General features: G+C 39.5%; 1 protein-coding gene across 2 annotated transcripts in view; it reads right to left on the bottom strand.

Moving 5' to 3' along the window:
- Nucleotides 1–16,488, bottom strand: part of NFATC3 (nuclear factor of activated T cells 3) — a 166,052-nt gene that overhangs the window by 33,686 nt on the left and 115,878 nt on the right. For both annotated transcript variants that reach the window (XM_043983369.1, XM_043983370.1), the window contains one exon: nt 7,284–8,306. In XM_043983369.1, coding sequence (XP_043839304.1) covers nt 7,284–8,306 — 1,023 coding nt within the window. The remainder of the gene's footprint in view (nt 1–7,283; nt 8,307–16,488) is intronic.

Raw genomic sequence — 16,488 nt, 5'->3', positions numbered from 1 at the left:
CCTTTCAGATATCTCAAAACTAGATGTCTGGTAGGCATCTTAAACTCAATTGTGTCTAAAATTGAACTCATTGTCCTTTTCCCTAAACTCCCCTGCCCCCACCTTCCCTATGACCATTAGGGACTTCACCTTTGTAACATGTCAGGAATATGACCCTTTTCTCCTCTGAGATTATTCTCCCCCTGCTGCAGGTTTTTATACTTGGACTATTTCAACAGGCTGCTGGATGGTCTGCCTGCAGGAATATGTCCCCATTCTATTCCATCCTCCATTCAGCTGCCAAAATGATTTCCCTGAAACACAGATCTAACCCAGTGGCTTTCCATCATCTCCAGGATCAAATATAAAAATGTTTGGCATTCAAAGCCCTTTATAATCTAATGTAACTCCCCTACACCTTTTCTAGTTTTCCTATACCTTATACCTCCCCATATACTCTTTGGTGCAGTGACATTGGCCTTCTGGTTATTCTAGAAAAAAGATGCTCCCTCTCTTGGCTCTGGACATTTTCTCTGGCTGTTCCCTATGCTGAGAAAGCTCTCCTTCTTCATCTCTGCCTTCTGGTGTCCCTGGATTCTTTAAATCCCAACTAAAAACTTATCTTCTACAGGAAGCCTTTCCCAACATCGTTTATTTCTAGTACCTTTCCTGTTAATTATCCGCTATTCATCCTGTACATCGCTTGTTTGTACGTATCTGTTGCCTTGTTGCCTACTCTATTATACTGTCACCTCTTTGAGGGCAAGGGCTGTCTTTTGCCTCTTTTTGTATCCCCAACACTTAACAGTGCTTAGTTCATAGTAGGTGATTAATAAATTTTTATTGACAGAACAATTAATAAATGCTTGATGATGGTTTTGTGTTTACACATTATGCTTTAAAAATTCTTATGATTAGGGGGCAGCTAGGTGGTGCAGTAGATAAAGCACCGAGCCTGGATTCAGGAGGACCTGAATTCAAATCTGGCCTCAGACACTTAACACTTATTGGCTGTGTGGCCTTGGGCAAGTCACTTAACCCTCATTTCCCTGCCCCTCTCCCCCAAAAAGCATTTTTTAAATTCTTATGATTTAATTAAGAACTAGTCTAAAAATTATAAATCTATGATGAAAACAGCAACCTAATTTTAAGAAAGTTGATGATGTATAATAATGTAACCTTTTAAACCAATAATTTCATCATCTTCTTCAGGACAATCGTACTCTCTCTGCCCCTCTTTGTAAGGTTGTATGGCAAAGAATTCTTCTCAAAAACTCTATCAGGGATCAAAGGCCAGCTAACTCTTTATTTCCCACCAGTTGTACTCTTTGTCACCTTCACCCCCAGCTCAGTGTGTTTCAGTTTTCTTTTGTGTGCTGCCTTCCCCCCCAGATTATAAATTCCTTGAAAGCAGGCACTGTCTTTCTTTTTCATAACCACAGGACTTAGCAGAGTTTAGCAATGTAGTAGGCATTTAATAAATATTTACTATTACCTACAAAACTTCTTTAATATATTAAGACTAAATTTAGAACAAGACTTATGAACTTTCCTATGAAAGGGTTAAACGTTAGACCAGGGGCCAGAAAACTACTCCTGAGGACTGGCCACCTGTCTTTGTATAGTCAGCAAGCTAAGAATGGCATTTACATTAAAAAAAAAAGTTTTATTGGATTTGGTCTGCACTAGAACACTAATATTTAGATAGCATTTTTTCCAAGACACTCCATTCACAGTGGTGTTGAGAATGTGAAGGATATGAATTGTTAAGGATATGTATTGTTGCTGGACAGTTTAATAATTTTCTACCTAAGCATTTTACCAATAATAATACTGATTTCATGAAACACATGGATGAATAATTTAGACTTTCCCAAACTGTGATCAGCAAGATTTTCTGAAATAGAAAAATCTTCTATGCTAAAATATTAAGTATGAAATTATATGTGCATAAAAGAATAATTCTAAATAGCAAATTTGGGCCTACTTGGAAACTGGCTTAATTTCATCCATTTAACTCCAAAAATGTCCCCAACCCCTCTCTTGACCTCTTATTCCTCTTCATTCTTTACGTATTTAATAACATTCAAGTTCAAACTGTTCTCCAGCTAAATGAGTTCAGAAAGCACTGAGATAATAAATATTATTTCTTTAGAGATTGACCTCAAATCTGCCCTGGGATACTCAATAGCTGTGTGATCCTGGGCAAGTCATTTAACCCTGTCTGATTCAGTTTCTCATCTGAAAAATGAGGCTGAGAAGGAAATGACAAACTACTCCAGTACCTTTGCCAAGAAAATCCCAAATGGAGTCTTGAAGGGTCAGACACAACTGAAACTAAACAACAACAAATAGCTACATAATCACTTTTAAGGTTTCTTAACCTCAACATATAGTTTAAGAACCTATAATTCTCTTTATTGTGAACCTCCCCCAAACAGTTTAGCATATGGTCCCTGAGAATTGCTGTAGCTGAAAAATTCTTCACTCTGCAGCTAGTCTGATGATATGTGAGACCTGACCCATACTAGAAGCCTTTGCCAGAGCTTATGTTTTGATGGCTTAGCCTTTAAGGACTCAAGGTCACTTATATGATATGATTAGACACTGGAGTAAAACATGTAACATATCCTAGAAATATGAAGAGCTTTAAATCTCAAAGTATTTCAACTATTCCATTTTTCTTTTTAAGGAAAAAAAAAAGAATCAAAAAGGAAAAGAAAAGATTTTATGGAAATAGCTCCAGATCATCCTGTTGAGAATGATTACTGACACAGCCAGTCTAAAAACTATTTGAAGCTGTCATGCAGCTATTGTAAAGCTAAACAGATCGAGGTAAAAGAAGAGAAGCAAGGTAGAGTAGGAGAGAGAATACTCCCTGACTTGGGAGTCAGAAAAACCCAAGTTTGAATTCTTCATCAGATATTTTAAAACAGTGTAAAATGAAGATAACATTAGCACCTCTCTCTCAGGGCTGTTGTGAAGATCAAATGAGATAACACATGTAAAGCACTTTGCAAACCTTAAACTGCTCTATAAATGTTAGTTTCTATCATCACCAACATTATCCAAAGGTCAGGCCAAGAAGATTCATAATCAAAAGCTTAAAACAATTGTGTACCATCTTTTTGTGACCCTGGGCAAGTCACTCAACCCTGTTTGCCTCAGTTTCCTGATCTGGAGAAGGAAATGGAAAACAACTCCAGTACCCTTGCCAAGAAAACCCTATGAACACTACTGATGTGTGCCATGGTCCACAGGCTGAAGGGCTGGACATGACTCAATAACTGAAAAACAAGAGAATAACCACCACATAGACTAATTGTATTAGATAATTTAATCATCAAAGTAGGTTGTAACAATTTGAATGACGCTACCTGCTGGAGAGCTATCATAGGAAAGCTCCACCATGAGGAGAAGGAGCCTGAGGGCAAGACATGTGGCTTTTCTTTGGCATCAGGAAGTGATGTTTGCTTGTGGGAGGAAGAGGGGGTAAGGTTGGCGCTCTCTCTCTCTCTCTCTCTCTCTCTCTCGCCAGGACTCTCATGGAGAGCGGAGCAGAACTGCAGCTCCCCGAGATAGATAGCTGAATCTAGGCCTCTTTCTCTCTCTCTCTTCACCAAATTATTATTCTCCTTAATAAATGCTTAAAAGTCTAAACTTTTGCTAAAGCTTAAATTTATTGGTGACCATTCATTAGATATTTTAGACAGACTAGCTAGAATTTTAGCCAAATCTGACCTCTTTATCAAGGAAAGTTTCTATGGAAATGATATTCCCCAAAATATGCTGCTAAAAGTGTTATGGGCGGTAATTCTTTAAAAAGGTAAAAAAATGCTAAACCAAGTTAGAAGAAATCCTATTTAAGTATTTCAAGGCCTATGGAATCCAGGTAAATGTACTCAAAGAGCATTTAAAGGTACTGAACTTAGATTTTAAAAGTGTTCTCCTAATTTGTAAAATATATCCAGTGGTTTGGGATTATTTTTTAAATATTCACTTTTTTGGGGAGGGGGGTAAGTAACTTGCCCAGGGTCACACAGTTAGTAAATGTCAAGTATCTGAGGTCACATTTGAACTCAGGTCCTCCTGAATCCAGGGCCAGCAACTTTATTCACTAACACTTACTTTTCATTGCTTATACTTATAGAAAACAGGATTACCAAAATGAAAGAACGAACACCAGTAGAGTGTTCAAAGGCCAGTGTTTTATTTTAGGTTGTACCCTAGAGCTACCCCATATCAGGATCTTATTTTCTTGGATTTTGAAATTTGGGTTCTATAATCACACCCTCACCACATAGATCTACTCAAAATAGAGAAGCTTTTAAAAATCATTATAATATATATATATATATATATATATATATATATATATATATGAGGAGACAAGCACCATAATACATCCCACATGACACTGACAAAACCCACAAGATAGGCATGGCAAGTATTATCCCTGTTTTACAAAAGGAGACAAGAGCTCAAAAGAGTGGTGACATCACTTGTTCAAGTTGGCACACTCTGGGAAAATGAGCCGTGACTTAAACCCAGGCATCCTGACTACAAGTCCACGTTGTTTTCCTTCCTGTCAACTACGTCTCCTGAAAATTAGGGTTTAGAGAATATTCAATCACTGACAAAGATACTAATAATGTTTCCTGGTTTATGTATCTCACAAAATAGAAATTCAACAACTCAATTTTTGCTTAAACAGAAAAAGAAGGATCAGTTTTTTACTTGTTTGTCCTTTGTTCTTTTTTTTTCATTATTCAGTTTAACTTTATTGCATTTTTACTCACCATAAGACATTTTATAGATGTAAAATCTTTAAATTAGTTAGCCTATGCATCATGCAATGAGCTTAAGGGATAAAAGTTGAAAGCCTGAGACTTCACTGATACCAATCACTTGAGCTTTAATCAGTTACCCATCTGCCTTACTATATGATCCCCATTCATGTAACTTCAATGTACCTGAATACAATGAGAAAACTCGACTAAATTATTATTATTTTTTCTACTTAATGGTTATCTCAGTCAAGAGACAAAATTTATTAACACTTGGATTGAGTTTTGCAGGATTTACATTGTGAAAGCTTTCACAGCAATTTTCTGTCTATCTTATCTACCACATCCCTTATGTAGTTTTGTGGAGACCAGTGACTTCAATCCCCCTGGTGTGAAAACTTCCCCCTCCAATGAATCCGTAACCTATCTACGATATAGGGTTTTTAAAAATAATAAACATTTTTATTTATAGTTTTGAATTCCAAATGTTATCCCTCCTTACCTCCCTGTGCAATTAGGTAGAACATTGCCATATTAGTCTTTTTGTACAAGAATACAATATAGTTTTTGTTTTTGTTTTGTTTCTGTGGGTTTGGGGGGAGGGTAGTGAGGGTTAAGTGACTTGCCCAGGATCACACAGCCAGTAAGTGTCAAGTGTCTGAGGCCGGACCTGAACTCAGGCCCTCCTGAATCCAGGGACAGCGCCCCATCCACTGCGCCACCCAAATGCCCCACCCTTTTTTTTTTTTTACAATAGTTTTTTTTTAACAGAATTTTATTTTCCAAAATATATGTAAAAACAAATTTTAACATCAATTTTTTAAAAAAAATTGTTCCAACTTCTCTTCCTCCTCTATTCCCACCCCCCACCCACTAGAACTCAAGCATTTCAAAATAAATTATACATGAGTAGTCATGGAAAACATTCCCACATTAGCTAGGTTGTGAGAAAAAAACAGTCAAAAAACTCCCAAAACTTCAGACTGAGGAATTGTCAAAGAGAAAAAACATTTTTTAAAAAAATGTGTTTCCAGGGGCAGCTAGGTGGCGCAGCGGACAGAGCACCGGCCCTGGAACCAGGAGCACCCGAGCCCAAATCCGGCCCCAGACACCCAACACCCACCAGCCTGTCCTTCGTTCTTGAAGAGGACCATGACCTCTAGGTGCTGTCATGATTTGCATTGTTTGTTTGTTTTTGTTTTTTTTTAGTGAGGCAATAGGGGTTAAGTGACTTGCCCAGGGTCACACAGCTAGTAAGTGTCTGAGGTCAGATTTGAACTCAGGTCCTCCTGACTCCAGGGCTGATGCTTTAACCGCTGCACCACCTAGCTGCCCCCTCATGACTTGCATTGAATTGGACTAAAGTGAGGGAGGGCTGTACAAGGTCACCAACCTCACTCTCTCCTCCAGAGCCACCTGGGTCCAGTAGCAAGATATAGATCAGGATGACTGGAGATGGCCCCATATGTTTAAGGCAATTGGGGTTAAGTGATTTGACCAGGGTCACAAAGCTAGTAAGTGTCTGAAGTTACATTTGAGCTCAGGTCCTCCTAACTTCAGGGCTGGTGTTCTACTCACTGCACCACCTAGCCACCCTTTTGTTACTATGCCAGCAAAAGCCTGGAAACTAGTCTCTCCTCTCTTTGGGGACAGCAGGTTTGATAAGTGGCCTGAACCAAATAACACATGCATTCTCCCTCTCAATGACTATATTAAATGTGTAACCTTCATTTTCCCCCTCCATCCTTATTCACTCCCTAGATCCTATTACCTCTGAAAGAGAATTTGGAACAACACAATTCTTTTCTGTTAGTGAAAGTTAGTGGTAAAAGTGTTGACTGGAGGTTTTTTCCCTTCTTTTTTTTTTTTTGTGAGGCAATTGGGGTTAAGTGACTTGCCCAGGGTCACACAGTAAGTGTTAAGTGTCTGAGGCTGGATTTGAACTCAGGTCCTCCTGACTCCAGGGCTGGTGCTCTATCCACTGCACCATCTAGTTGCCCCCCCATTTTTTTTTTTGCAGGGCAATGAGGGTTAAGTGACCCTGGGCAAGTCACTTAACCCTCATTGCCCTGCAAAAAAAAAAAAAAAGCATCTCAATATCACCTTTTGGAGAGATTTTGAGTGTGTGTGTGTATGTGTGTGTGTGTGTGTGTGTGTGTGTGTATATATATATATCTGTATATTTACACATACATCATTTTTTTTCCACCGGACCTTTGCAGGTTACTCTCAAGCAAGGCCAAGCTCCAACTCATCAGTCTTGGAGACGTGCACAGGGCACAGAAAAGTGAGAACATTTGCCCAGGTTCACACAGTGTCAGAGCTGGGCACTGAGCCCTGTTTTCCTGACACAGAGGTCAGTTCTTTACCTGCTATGAAATGCTACCTGTCAACATTCAGTTTTCAAGAAAAATGAAAAACCTAGACAATAGCAACATGGCATAAAAGGCAACTAACAACTTTTCAATAAGGATGATCTCAGATCTGTCAATGACAAGAATATATATCTTAACTCACCATCATCTAATGTGATATCCTGGAGACCAATGGTTTCAAAATTCAATTCCTGATCTTCAGGTTCAGGTTTAATGTTCATTGCTGTTCCATCACATCTATGCTGACACACTAATGATGAAGGTACAGAAATACCTCCCACTCCAGGACTGTGTGCTTGAGGTGAGGCTTGTCCAGAGTGAGTTATGGTGGTTGGAGATGGGGATGAAGCAGGTCCTGAGCTCGGAGACTGATAAGGCATAGGCTGTAATTGAGGAGATGGGGGTCCAGATAGTGGTGAATGGACCAAAGGATGAGAGGCTGTTTGTGAGGAAGTCGTAGTAGACCCAGGGTTAGAAGTATGGTACGTTCCTGGTTGTAACTGAGGGGAAGGCTGTCCCAAGGACTGGCTTGTTGTGGAAGTAACAGGACCCTGTCCTATGCTTGCACAATGGTATCCCACTGGCTGCAGGTGAGGCAATGACTGCCCTGAATGAGTTGTATGTACTAAGGGAGGTCCTGCTCCTGTAGTCGATGTTGATAGTGACCCTGAATTTGAAGAATGGAACTGTATTGATGGCAGAGGCTGACAGCTAAGATTGATTAAATTAGGTACAGCCGTATCCTGTTGAAATGCATCTGCATCAAACCCTTGACGAGAGGCAGCATTAATGGGAAGACAGCTCTGTCCATTGTACATAACATTGGCTTGCATAGGCTGGTAGGAAGACCTCACGGGAGGTGCTGATGTGGCCTGAAAAGACTGATGGAGCACAGAAGGTGTAACATGACATTCTTCACCAGGACTAATGTTCCTACTTTGCATATGGGATAGATGGGATGCTGAGGTCACCAATGATGGATATGGTTGTTGGACGGGACAAACAAGACTTCTAGTCAATAAACTGTCATGTGGTTGCCCTGGATCTGAGGAAGGCAATGGTGTCTGGACAGTACGTATGCCTTGAACACTGCCACTCTGAGGCACGGACAAAGATGGAACTGAAGACAAATCCATCTCTTCTCTATGCTCCTGTTTCATCAAAACTGCAAAAACAAAATGAAAACAATAAAATCAATAGCTAAGATATTTATTACGAGTAATAAATATCTATATAACTATATATATAACTATATATATAACTATACATTGTAGTCCAATTCTTCCCATCATATTACTTTGAGAGCGGTGAAGAAAACAGGTGCAACCACTGCTACCTCCCATCTTTAAGTTCTGTCAATGGTGAAATTATTGTGAAATTATGAAATTTATTTAAGGCAGGACTTCTGCCTTCCCAAGATTTACATTCTAATAAAGGAATGTGGGACACATAATTTTTTTTAAACCTACAATACAAAATGACACAGGCAAATGATGTGTCATATGAGAGTCAAGAAAGGAAAATCTTCACTGTTATTATGAGATGGGGAAGTGGGATCAGGGAAAGCAATCTGGGAAAGGTGCTGATGAGGATTCAACAGGTGAGGGGAGGATGAACAAGTGTAAAGAGGCAGGTTTGTGTCAGAGGTAGTGAACGTGTAATTCAGCTGGTGCAGAGTGTATGTGAAGCTGAACGGTATGAGAAGTTTGCAAAGTTAGCATATGGCCAGACTTGAGAGTACTGAATGTCTGGCAATGGAGTACATGAAGGATAAGTAGACAGTCACAGAAAGCAGAGGCAATGATGACCTTCTAGGGCAGGGTCGGGGATGATATATTTCAATATTCCAGTCAGGTGGCAAGGGTATGCAGTGCTATAGTGGTATGAGTAGGAGGAAAGACGAATTGAAGGGAGACATTGCAGAGAGAGAATTGATGTGGCTTAGTAATTGGATGAATAAGTGAGATGAGGGAAAGTTAAGTGTCAAAGGCTGTTGCCTTTGACAAGGTTAAAAACTTTTGCAGAGGGGGCAGCTAGGTGGTACAGTGGACAGAGCATCGGCCCTGGAGTCAGGAGTACCTGATTTCAAATCCAGCCTCGGACACTTGACACTTACTGAAGCACTAGTAGAAAATCCAATTAAGCAGCTGTAGATGGAGGTCTGGGGTTTAAATAGGCCAGGGCTGCAGACACAGAAGTGGGACTTCTTGTATGGTTGAAATTCTAGAAGTGAATGTGATATACAAGAGTATAGAGAAAAGAGAAGAAGGCTATAAGGGGGATATCCAACTTAGAGCATCTGAAAGAGGATGAGGAGCAAGGGGAAAAGGCAAAGAACCAATATCGAGACAAAAGAGAATTAGGATAGTGAAGGCTGAAGTCAAAGTAAGAAGCAGGATACAGAAGGAAGAGGGGGTGGGGGTGGCCATTAGTGTCAAATACTTCAAAGGAGCTTAGAGAACAAAGGCCATTGGAGTCATCGAAGATGACTGCTAAGTTCTGGTAAGGAAGGAGAGGACAGAGAGGAGAAAGGAAGAGAAACAGAAATGCAAGCAAGGGAGCACAGGAAACTTTTCAAATAATGTGGCATCGGGGGAGGAAAAACATGGGATGGGTAGCTGAATGGGTTGAAGAATACATCTAGGAAGGCATTGCTAAACCTGTGTATGTTTAAAAAGTTGATGAGAATGAGCCATTTGAGTAGAAATGACTGAAGATATACGAGAAAGAGGGGGGATTATTACAAAAGAATTAAGGGGAAAAGACTGGGGGCATAATCAATCAACACAGACTTATTAAGATCTTACTACCTGCTAGACATAGAGCTTAAGTGTTGAGGTAACAAAGACAAAAACTGAACAACCTCTGCTCTCAAGGAGCTCACAATCAAGCCAGGGGATACAACATATATACATATAAGTACATGCAAAATATATACAAAAGGAATAATTTTGTGGGGAAGCCAATAACATTTAGAGAAATCAGGAAAGACTTCATGTAGAAGCTGGTACTTACGCTCAGTTTTAAAGGATATTGGGAATTCTAAGAGATAGAAGAAGAAGAAGGGTATTTCAGACATGGGAGATGATGGGAACTGATGATGCTGAGAGATGGAAAGTCATGACAAACTCCAAGAAGGTAAATCTGTCTGGACTGCAGAGTATATGAAGGGGAGTAATATATAATATATAATAATATATAATAAAAGCTGGAAAAGTTCGCTTGTTGTGAAGGGCTTTGAATGACAAAAAGAGAAGTTTGATTTTGACTTTAGAGACATTAGGGAACTCCTAGAGTTTGCTGAATAGAGCAATGACATGGTCACTTTAAGAAAATCACTAAATGGATATTCAAGATGAGGTAGAATAAGGAATCAAGAATGACCAAGGTCAGGAACCTTAGAAAGAATGTGGTGCCCTTGACAGAAAAAGAAATTCATAAAAGGAGTGGGTTTGGGGGCAAAGTATATATTCTAGTGGGGGAAAAGCCCACTAGCAGATGCAGAAACCAATAGGATTTCTGCCTGTGACAGCTTGCATTTGAGGTGAGCTTTAAACAAAGCCTGGGATTCTACAAGGCAGAGATGAAGAGAAAGTACATTCTCAGCCTGGGGAACAGCCTGTCCAAAGCCAAAGAGATCAGAGATGGAATGTCACTTGTGAGTAACAGCAAGAAATAAAGTGATTTAAAAAAACAAAACAAAAACAACAAAAAAAGAAAGTTCTAGGCCATTGTGAGATCTCCAGATTAAGCAACAATTGCATTTTTATTTTGGGGGGTGAGGCAATTGGGGTTGTGACTTGCCCCAGGGTCACAAAGCTAGTAAGTGTCAAGTGTCTGAGGCCGAATTGAAACTCAGGCCCTCCTGAATCCAGGGCCAGTGCTATTTAACCCATACTTTGTACGATCATTTTATTACTGTGGACAATTCCTTCCAAATAGTTGAAATCATAATTTCTTCATGTCTTTATGGATAGTTTCTTGAATTGCTCTGGCAAAATCGAACCACTTTCTGGTGACAAATCTTTCTAAACTTAGTCAGGACAACCAGTTCCAGGTCTGTGTTAACAATCACTAGGCCTGTATCAGAAACCTTTCCAGTTTAATTTGGCATACTTCTTGAGAAACTGTGACCATTTCCAAACCTCTATGGAGCAGAGGAAGACCATAGTGAAGGATTGAAAGGCAGTGTAGGACAACAGAAAGACAAATAGATTTGGACATTCAAATCCTCGTTCTGCTACTTACTCATTCAACTTTGGGCAAATCACTTCAAGTAACTTACCTATCTGTTCTCAGTTCATCTGTAAAATGAGGGATTTGGAAGAGATGTTCTCTAGAGTCTCTTCCAACTCTAAATCTGTGATTCTACAACACTAGTTTAACCTTCAATGCGAGTTAGAAGTCATAATGGTTGCCCTATGCCTGGGTAACTCAACTCTCTCATAACAACAGTTCTGGATAGTGGAAGTAGAAACTAGGCAGAGGCTCCAGCAATAATGAGGAAGGCTCTGGTAGTTGAGATGTAGGGTTACAACAACAGCCATTTTATCTGTATGGTTTGTTAGCCGCAGACTGAAAACTTACTGTCTCCAAGATGAATTGATGGTTTGCCAGATGTCACAAGGTAAAGACTAAACATTGACGTATAATCTGAATTATGATGTCTTTTCATTTACATTATAGTCTAGTCATTAAATATGCAATCGTATCCTGGTTCTGCATCAGTTAATGCAAATTTTCCCATGTTTATTCCTTTTATTTATCATTCCTTTATGGAAATCTAAGTGTAACAGTGGAAAGAGTAACAGGCCCAAAGTTAGGAAGACCTGATTGTAAATTCAGCCTTAGACACTTATTAGTTGTATGACCCTGGGCAAGTCACTTAACCCTGTTTGCCTCCGTTTTCTGATCGGTAAAATGAGCAAGAGAAGGAAATGACAAATCACTCTAGTATCTTCGCCAAGAAAACCCCAAATGGGGTCATGAAGAGTTGGACATAACTGAAAAACAACCGAACAACAACAAATTATTTCTTATGACACAATAATGTTCTATTATGCTAATATACCACAATCAGTTCAGCTACATCTCTATTTAATAAGCTGTTACTTTTCCCCCCTTTTCACTGCCATAAGTATGAGATGACTACTTGTACAAGAGGCAAGCCAGCAGCTACCACAAATGACTCCAGCAAAACTATGGAGAAAATAATTGGAAAGAGAACAAGTAGCTGAGAAAAGAAAATGGTAAAAGGCAAACTCTACCCAAGAAATGGAATCACTGAGAACCAGACCAACAGATATTAGTGACTCCATGACAAAACAAGTATTATAATAGAAGAAAAAGACTGAAAAAAATAGATGAAAACATAAGGCATTTGATATAACAACCAATTACCTGGAAAATATGATAACAAAAAATTCTAGACACTATATATCTAGAAATCATAAATGAATACCACTCACATCTTTTAAAAGCACAGAGCAAGGAAAAAAGAATCTACCAAATCACTTCCTGAAAGGAAGCCCAAAAGGAAAAGTTTCAAGAATGTTACAGTCAAAATCTAGAATTCCTATGTCAAAAAAAATATATTTCAAGTATTCAGAAAGCAGTTGTTCAAATATCAAGGAACTACAATTAAGATCATACAAAAATTAGCATATTCTAAAACACACACAATCTTAGAATACAATAATCCAAAAAGGCCAAAACTGATAGGAATAGATTTGAGAATAACTTACCTGACAAAACTGATTATAATCCTCAAAGGGAACAAATGGACCAGTAATGGAACAGAAGACTTTCAAGTATCATGGATGAAAAGAACTCAGTAGGAACTTGAAGTACAAACACAAGAGTCCAGAGAAACTTAAAAAGACAAATTTCTTTTTACAACTGGAAGGAACTGTATGCTGATGTAGTGCTAACATTATAATAGGAGGAGAAGAAACAAGTGTACCTTCAGAACCATCAAAGGGTACGGAGAGGAAAAATAGAGGTACTGAGAGTGGACTGGTTCTGAGGGTCTGAAAAGAAGAGAAGACAGGGTGTAGAAAAAAGGAAGAACAGGGAGGGACTTGCTATTTCTCCTAATTGGAGTTGTGAGATGAATTTCCAGGAGGAAGGGGGTGGGGAGTGCACATCAGATGAATATCACTTTTATCTGAAGTGGACAAAGAAGAGTTGAAAACACACACACACACACACACACACACACACACACACACACACACACACACACACACATTGTAATGATTGGAATGACGCCACCTACTGGAGACTTGCTGTGGGAAAGCTTCGCCATGAGGAGAATGCCTCTGAGGGCAAGGCCATGTGGCTTTTCCTTGGCGTCAGGAAGTGACGTTTGCTCATGGGTGCTGCCTATCAAGGCTACCAGCCAATCAACCTGAGGAGCCTCCTATTTTCTGGGAGGAGACAGGAAGGAGGAAAGAGGGCCTGTGCGGAGAGCTCTCGCTCTTCTGGGTTCCTGACTTGATGGGGGTGGTGGCGGCAGAGGATTTCACAGGAAATTTGAGGAAAGATAGGAATGCCAGGCTGTTGGAATTCTGTTCTCAATCTTTTTCTTTCTATTTTTCAATAAACCCTTAAAAACCTAAACTCGTTTTATCAGTGATTTTAGTCAGTTTCCCCCAAAACTGGGGGAACAGATTAGAATCCACATTTAGAATCTTAAATTACACAACACACACCCCCCCAAAAAAAAAATCTGGTGTAAAAATACATCAAACTCATCAGGAAAACAATTAGAGACAGAGAAGAGAGGAAGTTGAGAGGGAGGACTTCAGTGGTGTGCTGGAGCCTGTTCCCTTGGAAAGCCAATTGTTAAATTTTCAGTTTGAGCATTTATACCTTGGAAATTGTTGATGATACAAAGCAGGGCTTGATCTGTTGTTCCACTGAGTACCTACACTTAAGAAAGTGGTGGATAAAATGTAAATAATGCTGATTAAACTTAAAAGAGTGGAGGATATGCCCCTTCCCCCCAACATTTACAACACACCAGTGAAGGGAAACAAAGTAAAAGTAAAACAGTAAGTAGCATAAACTTTCTGATCCTGAAGAAGGGATTAAAGAAGGAATAGAAAAGAACTGGTTGGGGCAGCTAGGTGGCACAGTAGATAAAGCACTGGCCCTGGATTTAGGAGGACCTAAATTTAAATCTGGCCTCAGCTACTTGACACTTGTAGCTGTGTGATCCTGGGCAAGTCACTTAACCCTCATTGCCCTGAGAGAAAAAAAGAATGAAAGAAGCAAAAGAAAAGAAAAGAACTGGTGGCCTCAGCCCCAGACAAAGAATCTTGGGTGGCATGAACTGTCACAGAGTAAAGTACACAGAACCGGGAGAAGAACGGTTTACACAGTGCAACAACATGGTAAAGAAAAACAATTTTGAGTCTTAAGAACTACGATCAAAGCTAGGGCCAACCCTGTCTCTAGGACCAGTGAGGAAGCATACAAGCCACCTCCTAACAGGCTATAGATACAAAGTGAAAGGAAATACATTTTGGAGATGGCAATAATGTGGTGAAAGGATACACAATTGTCCTCTAAACTCTGACCTTAGAATTGGTGCATATATATTTGGTCTAGATCTGTGATTTCACTGGGGTAGTGAGCTCCTGATGAGGAAACTTCTGCTACCAAAGCAGATGTCTGACTCTTGTATAATTTATCCTCATAGAGACTTGCCCAGTGGTGCCTGAGTTCATTCTAACTCAGTCCTTATAAAGGTATAGTGGAAATAGCAATGGCTTTGGTTGTCAGGAGTAGCAGGTTACATTTCTAGCTCTGACTTTAACTAAGGATTTTTAGTCTGGCACTACCTGTTCCACAAGATTACTGGGGGGAAAAACGTGTTTTGTAAATGTAAAGTGACACAAAGAGGAGCTCTAAGATTGTGAGTTCCTCAAGGACAGTGATTATCTTTTACCTTTCTATATATCCCCAACACTTAATAAATGTTTACTGACTATTACACCAATCATTCAATTTACAGACTGAATCTGAATTCAAATCTTGGTTTTACTACACTCTCCCTGGGTACCTTGGGCAAATCATATACATACTGTGGTAAAAAATGGAAGTTTTAGCTGAATCATTTAAGAGTTGAGCACATGCTACTGAAGCAGCTCTTGAAGGACCGCCCTTTTTGGGGAGAGACCGTGAGGAACAGCAGTGTGCCTGCTGCTGCCCGGAGAGCGTGGCCAAGCACACTGTACTTCCAGGGACACCAACTTAAAAGTGAAAGTGAGAACAGAAGTTCTCTCTCTCTGTCTCGCACACTTTGGCTTGACAGTTCCCGCTTTTGATGATCAGCTCTGGTTCTCAGCCTGGCAGGCAGTTTGGGGATGAGGTGAGTTTTATAAAAGAATATAGACTAAGCTTAGATCTAAGAGTATTCATTTGTATTTCTACTTTCCTATTTCCCTCATCAGTATCACCTGTTTGTTGGCTAATTAATTCCCAAACAATAAAAGTTGATCCCTCTCTGATTCAAGCTCAGAGGCTTCTTTTCTTACTGGTCTGGGAGATATACATATAAGGGGAAATTAAAACAACTTTGAGGTACTACCTAACACCTATCAGAAAAGACAGAATTTTTTAAAAACTTATATGCAAATGCTTTGCATAACTGCACCTGTATAAACTCTATCAAATTGCTTGCCTTATCAATGAGGGGGGAAGAGGAGGGGGAGTCATTTTGGACTTGTAAAAAAATGAAGGGTAAAAATTATTTTTACATATAATTGGGAAAAAATAATTAAAAAGGGAAGAAATGACAAATGCTACAGGGGATATGGAAATAGATGCACTAATGCATTGTTGGTAGAGTTGTGAACTGGTCCAACCATTGTGGAGTACAATTTAGGGTTATAAAACTGTGCATACCCTTTAACCTAGTAATATGACTACTAGGTCAGTATCCCACAGAGATTTTTTTAAAAATAGGGGTGGGGGAGGACCGATTTGTACAAAAGTATCTTATATATTGGCAAAGAATTGGAAACTATGGGGATGCCCATCAATTAAGGAATGGCTGAACAAGTGGTGTATATGATTGTGATGGAATACTACTGTGTAGAAATGACAAGCAGAATAGTTTCAGAAAAAACTGGGAAGACTTATATGAACAAAATGAAGTGAGAAGAACCAGGAGAACACTGTACACAATGACAGCAATATTGTAACAATGATCTACTAGGAAAGACTTAACTATTCTGATCGAGGCAATAATCCAAGATAATTCAAAATGATCCATGATGAAAATGCTATCCACCTCCAGAGAGAGAGAGAGAGAGAGAGAGAACTGTTGGCTCCAAGTG

Source organism: Dromiciops gliroides, chromosome 2, assembly GCF_019393635.1.
Source record: "Dromiciops gliroides isolate mDroGli1 chromosome 2, mDroGli1.pri, whole genome shotgun sequence".
Classification (NCBI taxonomy): Eukaryota; Metazoa; Chordata; class Mammalia; order Microbiotheria; family Microbiotheriidae; genus Dromiciops; species Dromiciops gliroides.
The sequence above is the reverse complement of the archived record's forward strand: the minus strand, read 5'-3'. Positions and strand labels throughout refer to the sequence as shown.